The 16,088-nt window shown below is 46.9% G+C and overlaps 1 protein-coding gene across 2 annotated transcripts; it reads right to left on the bottom strand.

The window, feature by feature from the left end:
• Positions 1-4,232: 4,232 nt before the first annotated feature.
• Positions 4,233-7,061, bottom strand: LOC306819382 (glutamate receptor-interacting protein 2-like). 2 transcript variants are annotated; one of them, XM_079373175.1, is made up of 5 exons: positions 6,987-7,061; positions 5,153-5,288; positions 4,816-4,961; positions 4,632-4,718; positions 4,233-4,333 (listed from the first exon to the last, which is right to left on the bottom strand). In XM_079373175.1, the coding sequence occupies exons 1-5, from the start codon at positions 7,012-7,014 to the stop codon at positions 4,254-4,256; spliced, it is 477 nt and encodes a 158-aa protein (XP_079229301.1). In that variant the 5' UTR covers positions 7,015-7,061; the 3' UTR covers positions 4,233-4,253. The 2 variants fall into 2 exon arrangements, with proteins under 2 accessions (XP_079229301.1, XP_079229302.1); XM_079373176.1 differs by having other exon boundaries at positions 5,153-5,285.
• Between the last annotated feature and the right edge of the window lie 9,027 nt (positions 7,062-16,088).

Here is a 16,088-nt window from a genome sequence, read left to right as displayed (position 1 = left end):
CACACACACACACACCCACCCACCCACCCACACACACACACACACACCTAATGTTAAAGCTGTGGCGTGCTGGATGCTCGTCTCACGGTGGCTCAGCGGTTATCTCCGTCCCCTCACAGTGAGGAGGTTGCTGGTTTGAATCCCCGTGTGTGTGTGTGTGGAGTCTGCATGTTCTCCCCGTGCATGGCGTGGTCACGCTCTTTATGAACACCTTCGACCTTCATGACGATGACGCTCACATCCTGTCAGCACGTGAGTGTGTGGTCAGACTTCCTGTCGTCACTTTGGATAAAATAACTGCAGACACATTTATAATAAAAGGCTGTGAGGTCACTGTGAGGTCACCGTGAGGTCATGTGACCTTTGACCTCTAAACTGATGTGAAGACATGTCCCCTCAGGCGTTCCTGAGATACTGCGTCCAGGATTGACAGGGAACTAAAAGCTTGCATGTTGCCTCGGGCCGCGGCGGTCGGCCTCAGTCTTAACGTCCACTCTTCTTCTCTTCTTTTGCTTCCTGCTAATCGGACGGGTCCTGATGCTGTCGCGGCTTCCTTCCTCCTCCAGCTGTGATCTCACACTCGTCTGTCTGAGGGGTTTTTACAGTATCTCTGCTGTTCCAGTTCACATGGAGGACAAACACAGAGATGATCATTCTGCTGTGCTTCACAGTAATCATCATCTACAGATTAAACATCACTTCATGTGATCTGCTTCTTTTTTTAAAGTCCCTGAATGACTAAAGCACTTTCACACTCAGCCACACATTTATTCCTCCCTCTCCAAACAGGATGTGCAGCCTCTCTTAACGCACGGCTCAGCGTGGACGAGAGTGTGAGCGATGCAGAGCAGGAAGTTGGAACGTGACGCTTCCATAAGAGCAGGAGAGGGGAAAGTTACAGCGTCTGACCCGTTAGCTTGTTTTACTCAGCAGCAGGAAGTCAGAACACGCGTGCTAGCGCTCGCCTCCTCTGCCCGGCTCTGATCAGCTCTGAGGGCTAAATTAAAAGCTGGAAAAGCTCTGGATGTCCGCCGCACGTCTGTCCTGTCGCCATGACAACAGTCCGTTGGTAACGGCCGCTGTATGACCGACACTGCTCCTCGAATATTTGATGATTTAGATGGTTTCTTTCAGACACGGAGCGAGGACCACGTGGGTCAAAGACGCGATCTGTTCGGGGAACAGAGAGGCGGCTGCTTTCCACTGCAAACACTCGATTCATTGGAATCACCCGAAGAAAGACGCGACGAGACCGAGTCAAGATCAAGAAATATTAAAGACGAATCATCAGCTTGTGTAGCAGCGACCGGAACGCCGGGAAGGTTTGAGGCCGTAACCCCGGAAAATCATGAAGGAAATGGAAGTTATTGATTCTTGTAGAAAGTGTTTTTTTCTTCCAATCACTGTAAATGTCTGGAGTGAGACTCCGCCCACTCTGAGAGAAGACGGTGTGGATTCTGAGACGTGGTCTTGAGACCGGCGTGGTCTTGAGACCGGCTCTTCACAGCAGCAGGTTCCTCAGCTGTTCATTTGATGGTTATTGGCTGATCTAGCCGTCCTATAGGACGATCGCTGGCTGCTCTCATTCAGCTCGCCTCGCAGACTTCTCTTTGTCTGTTCCTCTGATGAGGCTCTACAGTCGCTTCCTTCGTGCTTCTGCATAAAACATCATGACTCTGCAGCACTCGCACACTCGTCGCTTTAATTCCCAACGGGTAAAGCCAAACACGTCGGCACTCTGGAGACCGTGTGCTGCTGTGGATTAACTTTCTCTCCAATTGGCATGTAAATGGGATAAAAAGCAGCAGAATATCTGGCTCCTTTCTCACTGACCCACATTCTCTGGATGCTTTTCTTTAAGATGAGCTTCAGGGCAAAATAACTCAACAGTGAGAGAGAATTTAATCTGGGGTTTTTTTTGTCCCACAGTGAGCACCTGTGTGTGTGTGTGAGGAATCTGCAGGATGATCTGTCATATAAGCTCTCCTGCAGTCATTTAACGTGCACAATAGAACACATTCACGAGCCCGACACGTGTGTGTGTGTGTGTGTGTGTGTGTGTCACAGATCACATTAAAGCGTGCACATGTTCTGAACGCTTCCTCCTTTATCTCTGCCTTCAAATTCTTTCACTGTTTTTTTTTTACATCTGTGGTAAAAATAGCATCTCTCACATCTCGAGCTGAAACTGATTGAAGCTGTTTGCTGTCAAAGAGGAGGCGTCGTGTGTTTGTGTTCATCCTTTCTCCTTCGTGTGTGGAGTAAAGTACCGGACTGTTCTGGTCCTGAATGGACTGGATCTGCTGGGATAAGAGAGTGGAACTGAAGCCGCCTCCTGAGATTCCTGGACTTTATGGACTGGTGTAGTAATGACGTGTTTTTGAAGGCATATGGGATTTTTACATTGGATTTTGGATGATTGCAGAAAATAATCTGTGTGTCAAACACACGTTTCTGATGCTGTTTAGTTCAGCTGATAATCTTTACAGATGAACATCATTTATATGAAGTTTGAAGAGTTAATGCAGCCCAGAGAAGTAAAAAGCTAACGTTATGCTACGAGCTAACTACACCGCGGTCGGTTTATAATGACGTCTCGACCGTTATGTTTCATCAAGCTAATCAGCAGTTTTGACAAGCTAGCTAAACGTTAGCTTAATAAGTTGTTTATTAACCTAATATTTACAAGAACACTGAAAAACATGACTAGAGGCTGTGAGGAGGATTAGAGAGAGAGTTCACAGCGTGATGACGTTTAATGTCTCCATGACAACCACTGTAGTTCCAGTTAGCTACTCGTTAGCAACCGCCGTTTTAAGGATGCGTAAAAACTTCAAAACTCACAAGTGGGGGTCTTAGCTAACGTAGTTTATGTCCCCTCTGCAGACTGATCCTGGGATTACTCCAACGCCGTTTGTGCATCCAGCATGGTCGCACGAGACGTGAGTTTTAACATGGAGATCAGCAGAATAGGTCAACTTCAGTAAAGAGATGCTAAGTTAGTAACTTTGTATCTGTAAAGCAGGAAACTCTACGATTGTGTGATTGGTCAGACGTCGGTGGGCTGTGATTGGTCAGACGTCGGTGGGCTGTGATTGGTCAGACGTCGGTGGGCTGTGATTGGTCAGACGTCGGTGGGCTGTGATTGGTCAGACGTCGGTGAGCTGTGTTGACAGAAGTGATCAGTGAATCGAGGAGGTGTGCAAAGACACCAATCATCTATAGAACCGAAGTGAATAGAAGAGCGTGCTGACCCAGTCATCACTGTGTGCTATTACAAGAAAAGAAAAGACCCAAACGTTTCACCCTGACATGCTATAGGCTGATGGACAGAGGTCACATCCGGCCCACTTCAACAGGCTGCTGTATTGGACACGTAAGCAGCGAGAACATTGTGTAAACAGACTCTCAGTCTGCAGTGATTGGACGTTTCAGGGTCAGGATACTTGTGTAACTGGGAGAAAAATGAATGAAATAAAAGTAATGTGCATTTCCTTCGCTGGAGGAAAAGTAATCAACATGTTTCCCTCCTGCACAGAGCAGACGCTGTGCTGCTGGCCCCAATTTAAAACCATTTTCAAGTCGCCATTACAACCAATATGATGAAGTTCTGCCCGCGTTCTCTTCAAAATGACTCCTCAGTTTCTAGTTTCCTGAACTCTCCGCTCCACGTGTGTTTAAAAACAGTCTGTGTCCTCGGCCCGCTGTAGTGTCCACTCTACGTGCCTCAGATTCTGTGATTGTTTTCCATCGTTACGCTGATGACATGCAGATGTGACTCCTGTGTAGCTGCTGCTAGGAGCTGGTTAGCGTCACATGTCACGCTGCTTAGGCAACGAACAGCAGCGTAAATATTATTCTGTTCTGTTAAATTCACAGAATATAACTCATAATTCCTCTTGAGCTGAGAAAAGGGCATCACTGCGTGGAGTAAATGTCTCAGAGTCGACTCATCACGGCTGAGTCCCTGCTGATCAGTCCGACTGTCACAAAGCTGACATGTACAAGAAGCTGTCACCAGATTATCTCTGAAACATGACGACCAAGACAGACACTGGGTGACAACATTAAAGGGACGGGAGGTGATTCATGCTGCTGTCACCACACACACACACACACACACACACACACACACACACACACACACACACACACACCGAAGCTGGCCGCCGACGTTAATGCCAGTCCTCTCCTGGTTTTTAAAATGCTGCAGAGCAGACGGTGCAGGTTTGTTGTTCAGAGAGTCATGGTTGTTACCTGTCTGCAGGACCGCCTGGCCTGACGTAGGTGACCACTAGGGGGCGAGACTTGTGCCAGTCCTCGTGCAAACCACCTGCAGACAGAGAGCAGGTTGAAACTGCTGGACTCGAGATGCTACATCATCGTTAGCTTAGCGTCTGAGGATGAAGAGGAACATTTAAGTTTCAGGGTTTTTCATGACATACGACTCAAACAAGGAGCAGAGAGACTCATGAGTGTTTGATTTAGCGCCCCCTGGAGGCTAATTTACAAACTGTCTGTTTAAATACTGTTTTTAGCTGATGGGATAAAAGATAAAATGCTGATATATAAACGATAAAGACGTGTCTTATATGTGACATCACGCCTCGCGAGCATGCAGGTCTGGTTACCTCTCATGACGAATCCAAAGCTGCTCCCCTCTTTGTGCAAACAGATGTCGATTGTCTTTGATATCACCCCTGAGCTGCTGTCTGGTGCTACGAGAAGAAAGAGAGGCGGAGCCAAGAGACGTGACGAGGTCATTCTCTGTGACGGGACACGGTAACGTTCTGTTGATCACCACCAGGTCGTTACCTGTCGGGGGCAGCTCGTACTCCACCTCCAGCAGGACTCTCTCTCCCACGTTCTTCAGTAAGCTGATGATCTCCTCGTGCCTCAGCTTGGTCAGGTTGATGCCGTTCACTGACTTGATGTAGTCGCCAACGTTGAGCTGGTCACTCCTGCTCAGAGAAGGAATAAAAACAACATGTGAAACCGTTCACCAGCGAACACCTGGATTAAAACTACATTTAGCGTCTTCAGTGCTAAAACTTAAAATTCCCTCAAAAATCGTTGAGACGGCGTCAACATGGACTGTAAATGTAAAAACAGGGAGAGAGAGAGATGGGATCTTCGTCCGTGTCGCACCCACCTGGCTGCCAGTCCTCCGGGTCGCAGGTTCGATACCCGCGGTTTCCCGTCCTTGTCGGTTCCTCCTGAGATGGTGAGGCCCAGCGTGCTGCCTTCTTTCTTCACCAGCTCCACCATGGTTACCCCCCGCAGAGCTTCTACCCAGAAACACACACACACATAAAGACAAATACACAAGCACGGAACGAGGACGAGACACAGCCACACACACACACACACACACACACGTGTATATATATGAACACACACACACACACAGAGTACAGCAGAGAGATAAGGGGTTAGCGGCTGCTCTCTCTGTCATGTTTATAATGTGGACTGCAGTACCCGTTTTAAACACAAGGGGTCAGAGTTACATCCTGCTCCTTTAACATTTCTTTGTTGATGAGACTGAATGTTTTTGCCTGATCACCACAGAGGGTAGAACACGTTCCCTCGGTTCTCTGTTTAGCATAAAAGACATTATTATTCTTGAGAACTCGCCTGGTGTGTTCCGCGTCCTCGTCGAGCAGCTAAATGAAGAGGGAGATTAAACTTTACGACTCCCAGAGAGCGCTCGCTGAGAGGAAACTCATTTTGTTTTGGATTCAGTTCAGAAACATTCACGCCATCAAACTACATTTCTAAAAGCTTTGATGCTTTTATGCAAATATGAGACGAACAATGACGAGTGAATAAGTACACATTATCTCTGCAGATAATGTGAACTGTGTGTGTGTGTGTGTGTGTGTGTGTGTGTGTGTGTGTGTGTGCGTGCGTGTGTGAAAACGACATAACGTGCCCTGCCAAACTATATTTGAAGCACACACTTTGTTTGATGTCAAACTGCTTTTTGGCATCAAGCTGACATTAATGTGATGCACTCACACTGTAGCTCCGCCCCCTAGTGTTTAAACTGTGTACTGCAGTCTAAACTCTAATCCTCACAGAGAGCTGTCTCCCCCCCTCCTCTCACACAGGTCAGCATGTGGTGGACACTGTAGCTTCAGTGTTTAGCCAGCTCTGCATGTGGTGGACACTGTAGCTTCAGTGTTTAGCCAGCTCTGCATGTGGTGGACACTGTAGCTTCAGTGTTTAGCCAGCTCTGCATGTGGTGGACACTGTAGCTTCAGTGTTTAGCCAGCTCTGCATGTGGTGGACACTGTAGCTTCAGTGTTTAGCCAGCTCTGCATGTGGTGGACACTGTAGCTTCAGTGTTTAGCCAGCTCTGCATGGGTCTGTAAAGCTTTCTGCGTTCTAACCTCTCTCCATGTTTCATCTCCAACATTGATCCTAGTTTGAGCAGCTTTCTGCTGCTGGAGCTTATTAGAAACATGCAGAGGCTTTTTAGCTCGGGTACAATCACTTCTATCTGAAGCAGTTCCACTGCCCGCTTCCATCGCTGCAACACCTGTTTACACCAAACGAAAGAAGCGAGGAATCAGAGTCAACAGAGTCGAGTTATGAGACTGTGCAGAGAGAGAGAGAGAGAGAGAGAGAGAGTGTTTGATTTGATGTGTGAAAGATATCAGGCTGCAGAGAAAAAGGCCAAAGCAGCACAAAATATAATTCACATCTTTTTACGATGTGATACTAAAATCACAAAAGGAGAACGCTTACGTCCAGCAGCTCGTCCTTTTTTTATCTGTTCACATATTAGGAGGAGATAATCATCAACATGCAGCAGCTTGATGCAGGGACTTGAGTTTGAACTCGTTCCTGCTTCCATCAGCCGTCCAAACACGGACTGACTTTAATACGACAGGTTGGACATGAAACAACGTGAACTGAACGCAGGCTTCAGCGTGAGACGAGATGTGGACACAGTTTACAGGACAGATAAAGTCCAGACATACCTGGTATGCTGTGTCTTCTCGAGGCCATGTTGTGCTCCGGACCTGATATGTCCTTTGTTTTCCCATAAGGCCCGTCATCTGCAGGGAAGAGAGAGACACAGTCACGATTCAGAAGACATCGTGATGCCTCATCTGTGCGAGATCGAGATTTCAGAGACAGAAAAACACAAACATCGTGGGATTGCATTTCAAGAAATAACGATTACAGGAGAAAGCAGCTGTCAGTCTTTATTCACCTTCATGGATCACAACGACCAACAAGAGAGCGACAAACAGGAACCACGAGGGAGGTAGAGAGTCATCGAGAGGCTGTTCAATATCATATTATAATAAACAGCTGTGGAGCCGAGGCGGTTGATTGTAACAAGCAGGCGTTACCATGGCGACAGCTGATCAGACCGAACCCTAATAACAAGCCGAAGAGATGAAGAGGTGCGTCGGTGTTTTCATCAGAAACTAAAGGAATCTTTTTCAGCGTCGTTTTGAGAAATAAAGAATCGTATCGTGTTCGACCAACCACCAATCACCTCCAACAGAACCCGTCAACAACCAGCAACAGCAACCAACAACAACAAACAACATCACGACCACCACAAACATCAAAGCACTCTGAACAACCAACAAATAATAACAAACAGCAACAACCATCAACAAAACCCACCAGCAAGCAAAACAACCAACAACAAACAACAAACAACAACCAACAACCAGAAACAACAAACAACCACAAAAACAACAACCAACCACAAAAACAACAACCAGAAACAACAAACAACAAACAACCACAAAAACAACAAACAACCACAAAAACAACAAACAACCACAAAAACAACAAACAACAACCAGAAACAACAAAAAACAACAAACACCAACAACAAATCATGAGCACCAACAAACAAACAAAGGTGTCTTTGATCTTTTCGTGTTTCCTGCAAAGACGTTCATGGACCCGGTACGTTTACAAAGTCTGACTCGGTGAACTGGAATTTCTGCGTACAGACGTTTAATATCAACGACGAACAACAAATAAACAAAGTATGTGTACGAGACTAAACAAGACAACGGAGCGGTGGGGGGTCGTGGCAGTGGACGGACCCTCAGTTTGTCCAACCTGTGCTTTAAGATTGCATCACGTGTTCTGCAGCACACGTGAGGCTGATGACTCAGCTGTTGATCTTTGATGACGTCTTTGTTTTCTTTACATCCTGGTTTCCTCTCCCGCCGAGCAGCTGCAGGCACAGTGGGTCTGTCTCTTAAGACGAGTGCATGAGCTGCACATGAACACGATGTAAAGACTTCACAAAGCGCCCTCATGTAGAATCTACTTCACGCTCTCACGAGGTCAAATGCATCGTGTGTCCTCGCCCTCATGAGACGGTTACACGGAGGAGCGTCTCCTGCACGCTCTGAGCGCTGCTGGACAGCTCGGTGCAGAAGAACTGAGTGAGGACGTTTGATGAAGTCGGCCGGCTGGTGTTATGTGTCACAGGGGGGAACAGATGTCCTGCTTTATGTTCTCTGGCAGAGACGGGAGATTTTAATATTTCATTAAGTTATAAAATCAGTCCTGCTCGATCTCAACACGTCTGTCCACTTAAAACTGCAGAGGCAACGAAAAGCCCAGTATGTAGAGCTCCCCCTGCTGACCGGGAGCAGTACAGGTCAAAAACCAAGCAGCAACCTCAGGTCCACTAGAGGCTGGCTGCAGTTCCTGGAGTGTCCACTAGAGGCTGGCTGCAGTACCTGAAGTGTCCACTAGAGGCTGGCTGCAGTTCCTGGAGTGTCCACTAGAGGCTGGCTGCAGCAGCACAGGAAGTCACATACACACCCATTCAAACAGCCTGTTTTTACAGCAGACATGAACATGTTTACAGCCTGCTTCAAAAAACCAAATAGGTGTGATTAGCTCATGTCTCCATCCACACACACTGTACGGGGGGGGAATGTTTTGATGACTCAGCAGTTTTGATTGGATGAAGGATCAGAGTTATTCACAATAAGGCGTGTAGCTGAGCTGATTGACAGGTGGGCGCCGTGTAACGGTTTGTCAGGAGGTGCAAACAGGACCCCCCCCTTCCTCCTCTGAGACTCGATGATAACACAAACTGTGCTAACAAAGCTAGCGCCAGCGTTAACCAATAACAACAGCTGTCTTCTGACTCGTCTCCAGCTCGCCACAGGAGCACGACGGCGATGGTGAGAATGTAAACAGGTGAAGACATCCTCTCTGACTGAGTGTTACCCAGCTCGCTGTTAGACCTCGCTGCTCGTCTTCAGAGCCTCGTGTACACTGTATGCTGGATGTTAAGTATTTTGCAAACGGCGCTCTCTTTAACTGAGTTTGACAGCAGCTGTGGAGCCCAGCCTGTTGTTGTTTGGGCTCTGAGGGGAGAGGATGTGTCCTACTTTACAACCCCCGCTCCAGCACGGAGGGGGGGGGGGGACTTTAACAATTCATAAACCAATTCTCAACCACTTTCATGCCTTACTCCAGAAGTGTCATTAAGTTGCATCCTAAGCAGGGACAATTACACCCCGGCTTAAACATCCGCGCCGCTGCCAGACTTGAAGAATAAATGTGTGTATCTTATTTAACTCCTTTCAGCATGCAGCGCGTCCTGCACAATCCATCGCAAATGTGCTTTTAATTCTGCTCTTAATTAGCTCCTCTCACTTCCCCAAGTCGAGGCGACTTGACGCTCTTAGTCTCAGTGACTCATGCTGCAGCCGAGCGGTCGAAAAAAACTCATCTCACAGCTTTCTTTCAAACTTTCTTTTTCACGCTCTCACGAACAGAAAACTGTCCTCATGCAGCGTTTGAATTGATAAAAAAATCAATGTCAGGACTTTTGCTCCGGGAAGTTGTCAGTTTGGGAGTCACGTTTGGAACGATTGTTTCTGCAGTAACGTCGTTCTGAACCCGAGCACTCGTGCGTATGTTCACAGTCCGATCCAGCAGGTGGCAGTGTGCACACAGTGCGTTCATCCTGCTACCTGTGGACTCTTCCTACTTCCACATCTCATCATAAAAGTTGTCGATAAATAATTCTACACTTTCAGTACTTTCTGTGTCGTGACATCTTTTCTCTTTACTCCTCACAAAAACAGATCTTAACAACTTTCCCAGTTTCAAAATGAACATTTGTCCCCACACGGCAACGTCTTCCCTCCGTGACGTGTTTTCCTTTCATCAAGTTTGAGGACATGACACATTTCCGTTTAGCCCCTCCCTCTGCTAATGCTTGGAGATCAGGTCTCTTGGCTGCGGTGACAGGAGGAAGGAGGCCGTTGTTGTTGTTGTTGTTGTTGTTGTTGTGTTTGGGAGTTTGAAGCGATCTTTGCAGAGGTGTAATCGTTTTAATTATTCACAAGTTGTGGATTCGGTTTGGATTTAAACGGCGTTCATTACTTATCTGGCTGCCTGCTTTGCTGCTGTGGGGCTGTCACACACACACACACACACACACACACACACACACACACACACCCCGAGGCTGCTCATCAACGTGCACATACACACACACACACACACACACACACACAGAATAAGACAGGCAAAGCAGCTGGCAGCAGGTTGATGAATAGCAAAAAGGATTAAGGCTCCAAAATGTGAACCTGCGTGTGCAAAAACATGCAAACACTCAAAATACATGAGTGCAAATAACAGCGTGACACACATTATAATACAAAGACACACACACACACACACACACACAGTGAGACGTGAATAACGCTGCAGGCAGCTCGGCTCCGTGACTCGACGTTAGACAAACGGGTTTTCGTCACGTTATTTTCCTCCCAGCGGGATGAATCCTCCAAACACACAAATCTCTGGAGCCAGAGCGGCATGTTGAGTTATCAGCACGTTGGTATGTGGACACAGTAAACATCTTCTGTTAATACTCATGTGTGGATACACAGCGCAGACACAGTTTCTTTGTAAGGTCTCATTCAGCTCTCTCTCTCCGCCTGATAAATGAGCGTCTGCTGGTGAATCATTTGAATGTGATTAGGCTAATGAGTCCTGGCGCTGTCGGCTTAGCGAACAGGTTGAGATATAGACGAGGCACCGGGCCAGATTTTCCACCTGCAGCAGACACACGGGGCTCACGCTTACAGCGAGCGGAGTCGACATGCGAGGCAGGAGCACCGGAGAGACGTCTTCATAAACGACCTCCTCAGAGTTCACACTCGTCACTCAGGAACAGGAAGATAAGTTCATGTAAGGTGATTATGAAAAATGAGAACAAGATCACAGAGAACTACAAGATCACAGAGAACTACAAGATCACAGAGAACTACAAGATCACAGAGAACTACAAGATCACAAAGAACTACAAGATCACAAAGAACTACAAGATCACAGAGAACTACAAGATCACAGAGAACTACAAGATCACAGGAAGAACTACAAGATCACAGAGAACTACAAGATCACAGAGAACTACAAGATCACAGAGAACTACAAGATCAGAGAACTACAAGATCATAGGAAGAACTACAAGATCACAGAGAACTACAAGATCATAGGAAGAACTACAAGATCACAGAGAACTACAAGATCACAGGAAGAACTACAAGATCACAGAGAACTACAAGAGCATAGGAAGAACTACAAGATCACAGGAAGAACTACAAGATCACAGAAGAACTACAAGATCACAGGAAGAACTACAAGATCACAGGAAGAACTACAAGATTACAGGAAGAACTACAAGATCACAGAAGAACTACAAGATCACAGAAGAACTACAAGATCACAGGAAGAACTACAAGATCACAGGAAGAACTACAAGATCACAGGAAGAACTACAAGAGTACAGGAAGAACTACAAGATCACAGGAAGAACTACAAGAGTACAGGAAGAACTACAAGATCACAAGAGAACTACAAGATCACAGAGAACTACAAGATCACAGAGAACTACAAGATCACAGAGAACTACAAGATCACAAGAGAACTACAAGATCACAGGAAGAACTACAAAATCACAGAGTAGAACTACAAGATCACAGAGAACTACAAGATGACGTGGGACTAAAGAGAAAAACCTGCAGACATCATGTCTCTTTGTCTCTCTGAGGACGATTTGTCGTCTGTTTTGACATCATGTTGATAAAGTATTGAAACAAACGATCAGGAGTCTGTATGTTATGTTTTATTTTGAAATCGACCAGATGTTCTCACTTCCTGTCAAGGTCGTTTTATTTTGTATAGCTTGACACACGTGTGCAGCACTCCGTCGAGATTAAACTCTTTTATATCAAGGCGAGTAAAATTAAAAGTACTTAACTAAAAGTTTGTTTTCTACAACACACACACACACACACACACACACACACACACACACACACACACACACACACACACACACACACACCTGTATAAGTTGGAGAACAAACTACAGGTGCAGCTCTCCTGCTTGTTCTGGAGGGACGTGGGTGAAAAATTCAACCAGTCAGATTAAAAGCTTTACACAGAAACACCTGCCAGGCCCCTGTGTGTGAGTGTGTGTGTGTGTGTGAGTGTGTGCTTGTGAGTGTGTGTGTTTGCATGTGTGTATGTGTGTGCGTGTCTGTTCATGTATGCATGAAGGGAATACCAACAGACACGGCTCTGTAGAAACTTGCCGGATCCCCTCAAGCTTTTAGCAAACCTTTGCACAGACACGCATATGCACACAAATATTATGTATACTGTGTAATCACACACACACACACACACACACACACACACACACAGCCGCTGTGTGTCCTCTCTGCAGGCTGCGGAGGATGACTCTGAGATTATCAGAGATGATTGGTGAAAGCTTCCCTGCTGCCCTTGCCTCAATCTTCCAGCGTTCTCAAAGCACACTCGACAAAATGTTTGTGATGTTTGTGAACGACGCGAGGGCAAAAACAAACCACCGACTGCTTCACAGCTTCCAGAAGGTTCCTTCTGCTGTCTGTGAGCTGCTGCAGGCACGCTGATTTAACCTGAGTGTTTGGGACTCTCGTAGGGTCGTCAGCTCTGATTCTACATGTGAACATTCATCCTCGACCTGCAGGGGGAGAAAGTCCACATGTGAACCTTGATGAGCCAATCAGTGAGCGAGGCTGTCTGAAGGACTTCATGCTCTCTCGACCCTTCGTTATCTGAAGACTGGGAAGGAACCGGACCTGGACTGAGCAGATCTCTGCTGTGGTAGGAGAAGACTCTGCAGCGATACAACGATGCTAACGTGTTAGCTAGGAGACGTTTCACCTCGACCACTTCTGTCCTGCTGCTGAAGCTCAGAGTCTCATACTTCCTTCTATTTTGTCCTGAAGGACCACCGTACCTTTACACCAGGATAACCGTCCTCTCAGATTACTACAGAGTCTCCTGACAAACACACACACACACACACACACACACACACAGGGAAAACACTGGCATGCATACGCATTAAGTTATTCTCCTTCAGGTCACAAGAACCACACTAGACAGGCAACGGAGAGAGAGAGAGAGAGAGAGAGAGAGAGAGAGAGAGAGAGAGAGAGAGAGAGAGAGAGAGAGAGAGAGAGAGAGAGAGAGAGAGAGAGAGAGAGAGAGAGAGAGAGAGAGAGAGAGAGAGAGAGAGAGAGAGAGAGAGAGAGAGAGAGGAGAGAGAGAGAGAGAGAGAGCTGAAGGCAACCACACACACACACACACACGCACACACACACACACACACACACACACACACACACACACACACACACACAGTTTGACATAGACAAACAGGGGAGAGGGATGGTGATGCGCTGGCTGTTACTGAGGGGGAAATAATAATCACACAAACACATTCAAACACACACTCTGTTCTCTTTTTGTTCCGTCTCGTTCATTCACAAACACTCTGCCAGAGGGCGCCGCTGTGCTCGCCGCAGCCACGCTGACCTTACATTAACTTATCTTCTGGAGAGAGTGACGCACGCACACACACTCGCAGGCCTTCCTGCATCCTTCTGTGGAAGAAACACACACACACACACACACACACACACACACACACAGAGGCCGTGCTAACGTGCACAGTGTGTGACCCTCGGACCACACACACACACACACACACACACGTCAAAGATGTGGACACGCACAACGACTCGATGACTCAGCATTAATTATGAATCACCAGGGAATGTTTACCTCCTAAACAAAGCTACACAAACACACAAACATGTAGATCTTCATATGATCACATGCAGTGATTCTTTGGATGGTACACAGGTGTGTGTGTGTGTGTGTGTGTGTGTGTGTGTGTGTGTGTGTGTGTGTGTGTGTGTGTGTGTGTGTGTGTGTGTGTGTAGACCTGCATCATTGTCTAACGTTTACATGACGAGGATTTCTGCCACTTTATGAAAATCCTTTGTTGCATTTCCACTTTGTGTTTTTGGTGCCTTCAAACATGAACCTTGGAGAAGAAGCATCGTGTGCAGCTCCTCTGGAAGCTGTGACACTTTGCACGCCACGCTTCCAGGCGGCTGTCACTTCCTCTCTTTGTACTTTCGCTTCACTCGGAGTAAACGACTCAGACGGCCCTGAAACCGTCTCTCTTCCAACTGTTGGGGCGCAGGTGAGGTCAGCCGCCATGTACGGAGGATTGGCGTTAGCTATCTCACCGCTCGATGGGAGGACGCGTATATGTGAGCATGGCGACACCGCCAACTAGTGGCCTGGCGTGTGTACTACACTGCTGGTCTCTGTGGATCCATGAGCACACAGCTGTTTGTTCTTAAATGTTGATCCCTGGTGTTGACTCGGCTTTACAGGTGAAGATCAAAACATGAGTCAAAATAGAAAAGGCCTGAAGTGAAAATTACAGAATTTAAATTTTTTCATGTTTGGTTTGTCTGCAAAATCTTTTTTTTTCTTTTTTTTGTTGCTCCGTCAGAAAAGCATCATTGGTTTTTTTTTGTAAACAACTTTTTATTATTTTTAAATGTAAAGTACAGCATTCAGACAACATACCGGCTTATATGAAATAAAAGAATAACAATATGAAGAAGACGGTGAAGATCGAGAGGCGACCGCCAGTCAAACCGTTGAGTTTCGTCTCTGCAGCTTTGCAGAGTTTTTTTTTGCTGGTTTTTGCATAAAAGTGAACAAATGTTCAACTCTTCAGCTCAAGACGTCGCCGCGCTCGTCTGTCTCATTCTTTCTCCATAGCAGCCAATCAAATCAAAGAGGACACTTAACCTCTCCTCCTCGCCCCGGAGCAAAGACACGGTCGCCCCGTGCGTCTCCGTGTCCTCGAACCCTTCCAGTCTAAGAATGAGGGAAAAGTGCATCGCCAACGTCTCGGAGTAAAAAGCAAACAAGTCAGCTGAGTCTCCTCTGCTGCCTCAAAACCTCCAGATTTATTCAAATAATAACAGCTGTCATTACACTGTGTGACAGACAGGAAGTGTTTCATCTAAACATGACTTGGAGAGTGGCCCAAAGACAGAACAAATGTCCCTCATTGTAAAGACAGACAGACATTATGAAATAATCATTAGTTTGTAAGCATGTCCGGAGGGAGCCGAGCAGCTACACAATAGTATAAATTAACATAACAATGCTCCGTGTTCGTACGACAGCTGAAGGAGAGCGGCGTGTTTGTTGGGACGCAGCCAGCTGCTAGCGTCTGTCTTTAAAGGAGGAGAAGAAGAAGAGCGGCGATGCTAAGCGAGGCTCATCACAGCGCATGAAAGACGACACGAGGTGATGTTCACCGGCGCCGCACTGAAAGGAGGAACGCCCCTCACTCAGCCCGTTCCAAGAAGGTGTTTAAGCCCACGCAGCGTTATAATCAAGCTGCCATTCAGAGCAGGTAGGCGTCACGCCGGGGGAGGGGCGTCACGCCGGGGGAGGGGGCGAGCGGCCGGAGACAGCCGTTACAAACGGAAGCATCGGGTCCAGTTAAGACGACGACAAAGAGTCGATCTGAACATCTCACAGACGATCGCTCTCTTCAACTTGAACTGCATCTTAAAGGAGCAGGCTGTAACTCTGACCCCTAGTGTTTAAAGTGGGTACTGCAGAGCTCTGCTCAGGCTGAAGCTCAGACTGAAGCTCAGACTGAAGCTCAGACTGAAGCTCAGACTGAAGCTCAG

Source organism: Symphodus melops (assembly GCF_947650265.1).
Source record: "Symphodus melops genome assembly, contig: scaffold_456, whole genome shotgun sequence".
In the NCBI taxonomy this organism is placed as follows: domain Eukaryota; kingdom Metazoa; phylum Chordata; class Actinopteri; order Labriformes; family Labridae; genus Symphodus; species Symphodus melops.
Note: the sequence above shows the minus strand (reverse complement) of the source record. Positions and strands in the feature narration are given on the sequence as shown.

What these genes read in the sequence shown, in the direction of transcription:
- LOC306819382 (XM_079373175.1), bottom strand. Translation starts at nt 7,014, where the DNA reads ATGGCCTCGAGAAGACACAGCATACCAG. An exon ending in CCCGGAGGACTGGCAGCCAG is followed by an intron (nt 4,962 to 5,152) that starts GTGGGTGCGACA and finishes TTCTCTGAGCAG; the next exon opens with GAGTGACCAGCTCAACGTTG. An exon ending in GTACGAGCTGCCCCCGACAG is followed by an intron (nt 4,719 to 4,815) that starts GTAACGACCTGG and finishes TTCTTCTCGTAG; the next exon opens with CACCAGACAGCAGCTCAGGG.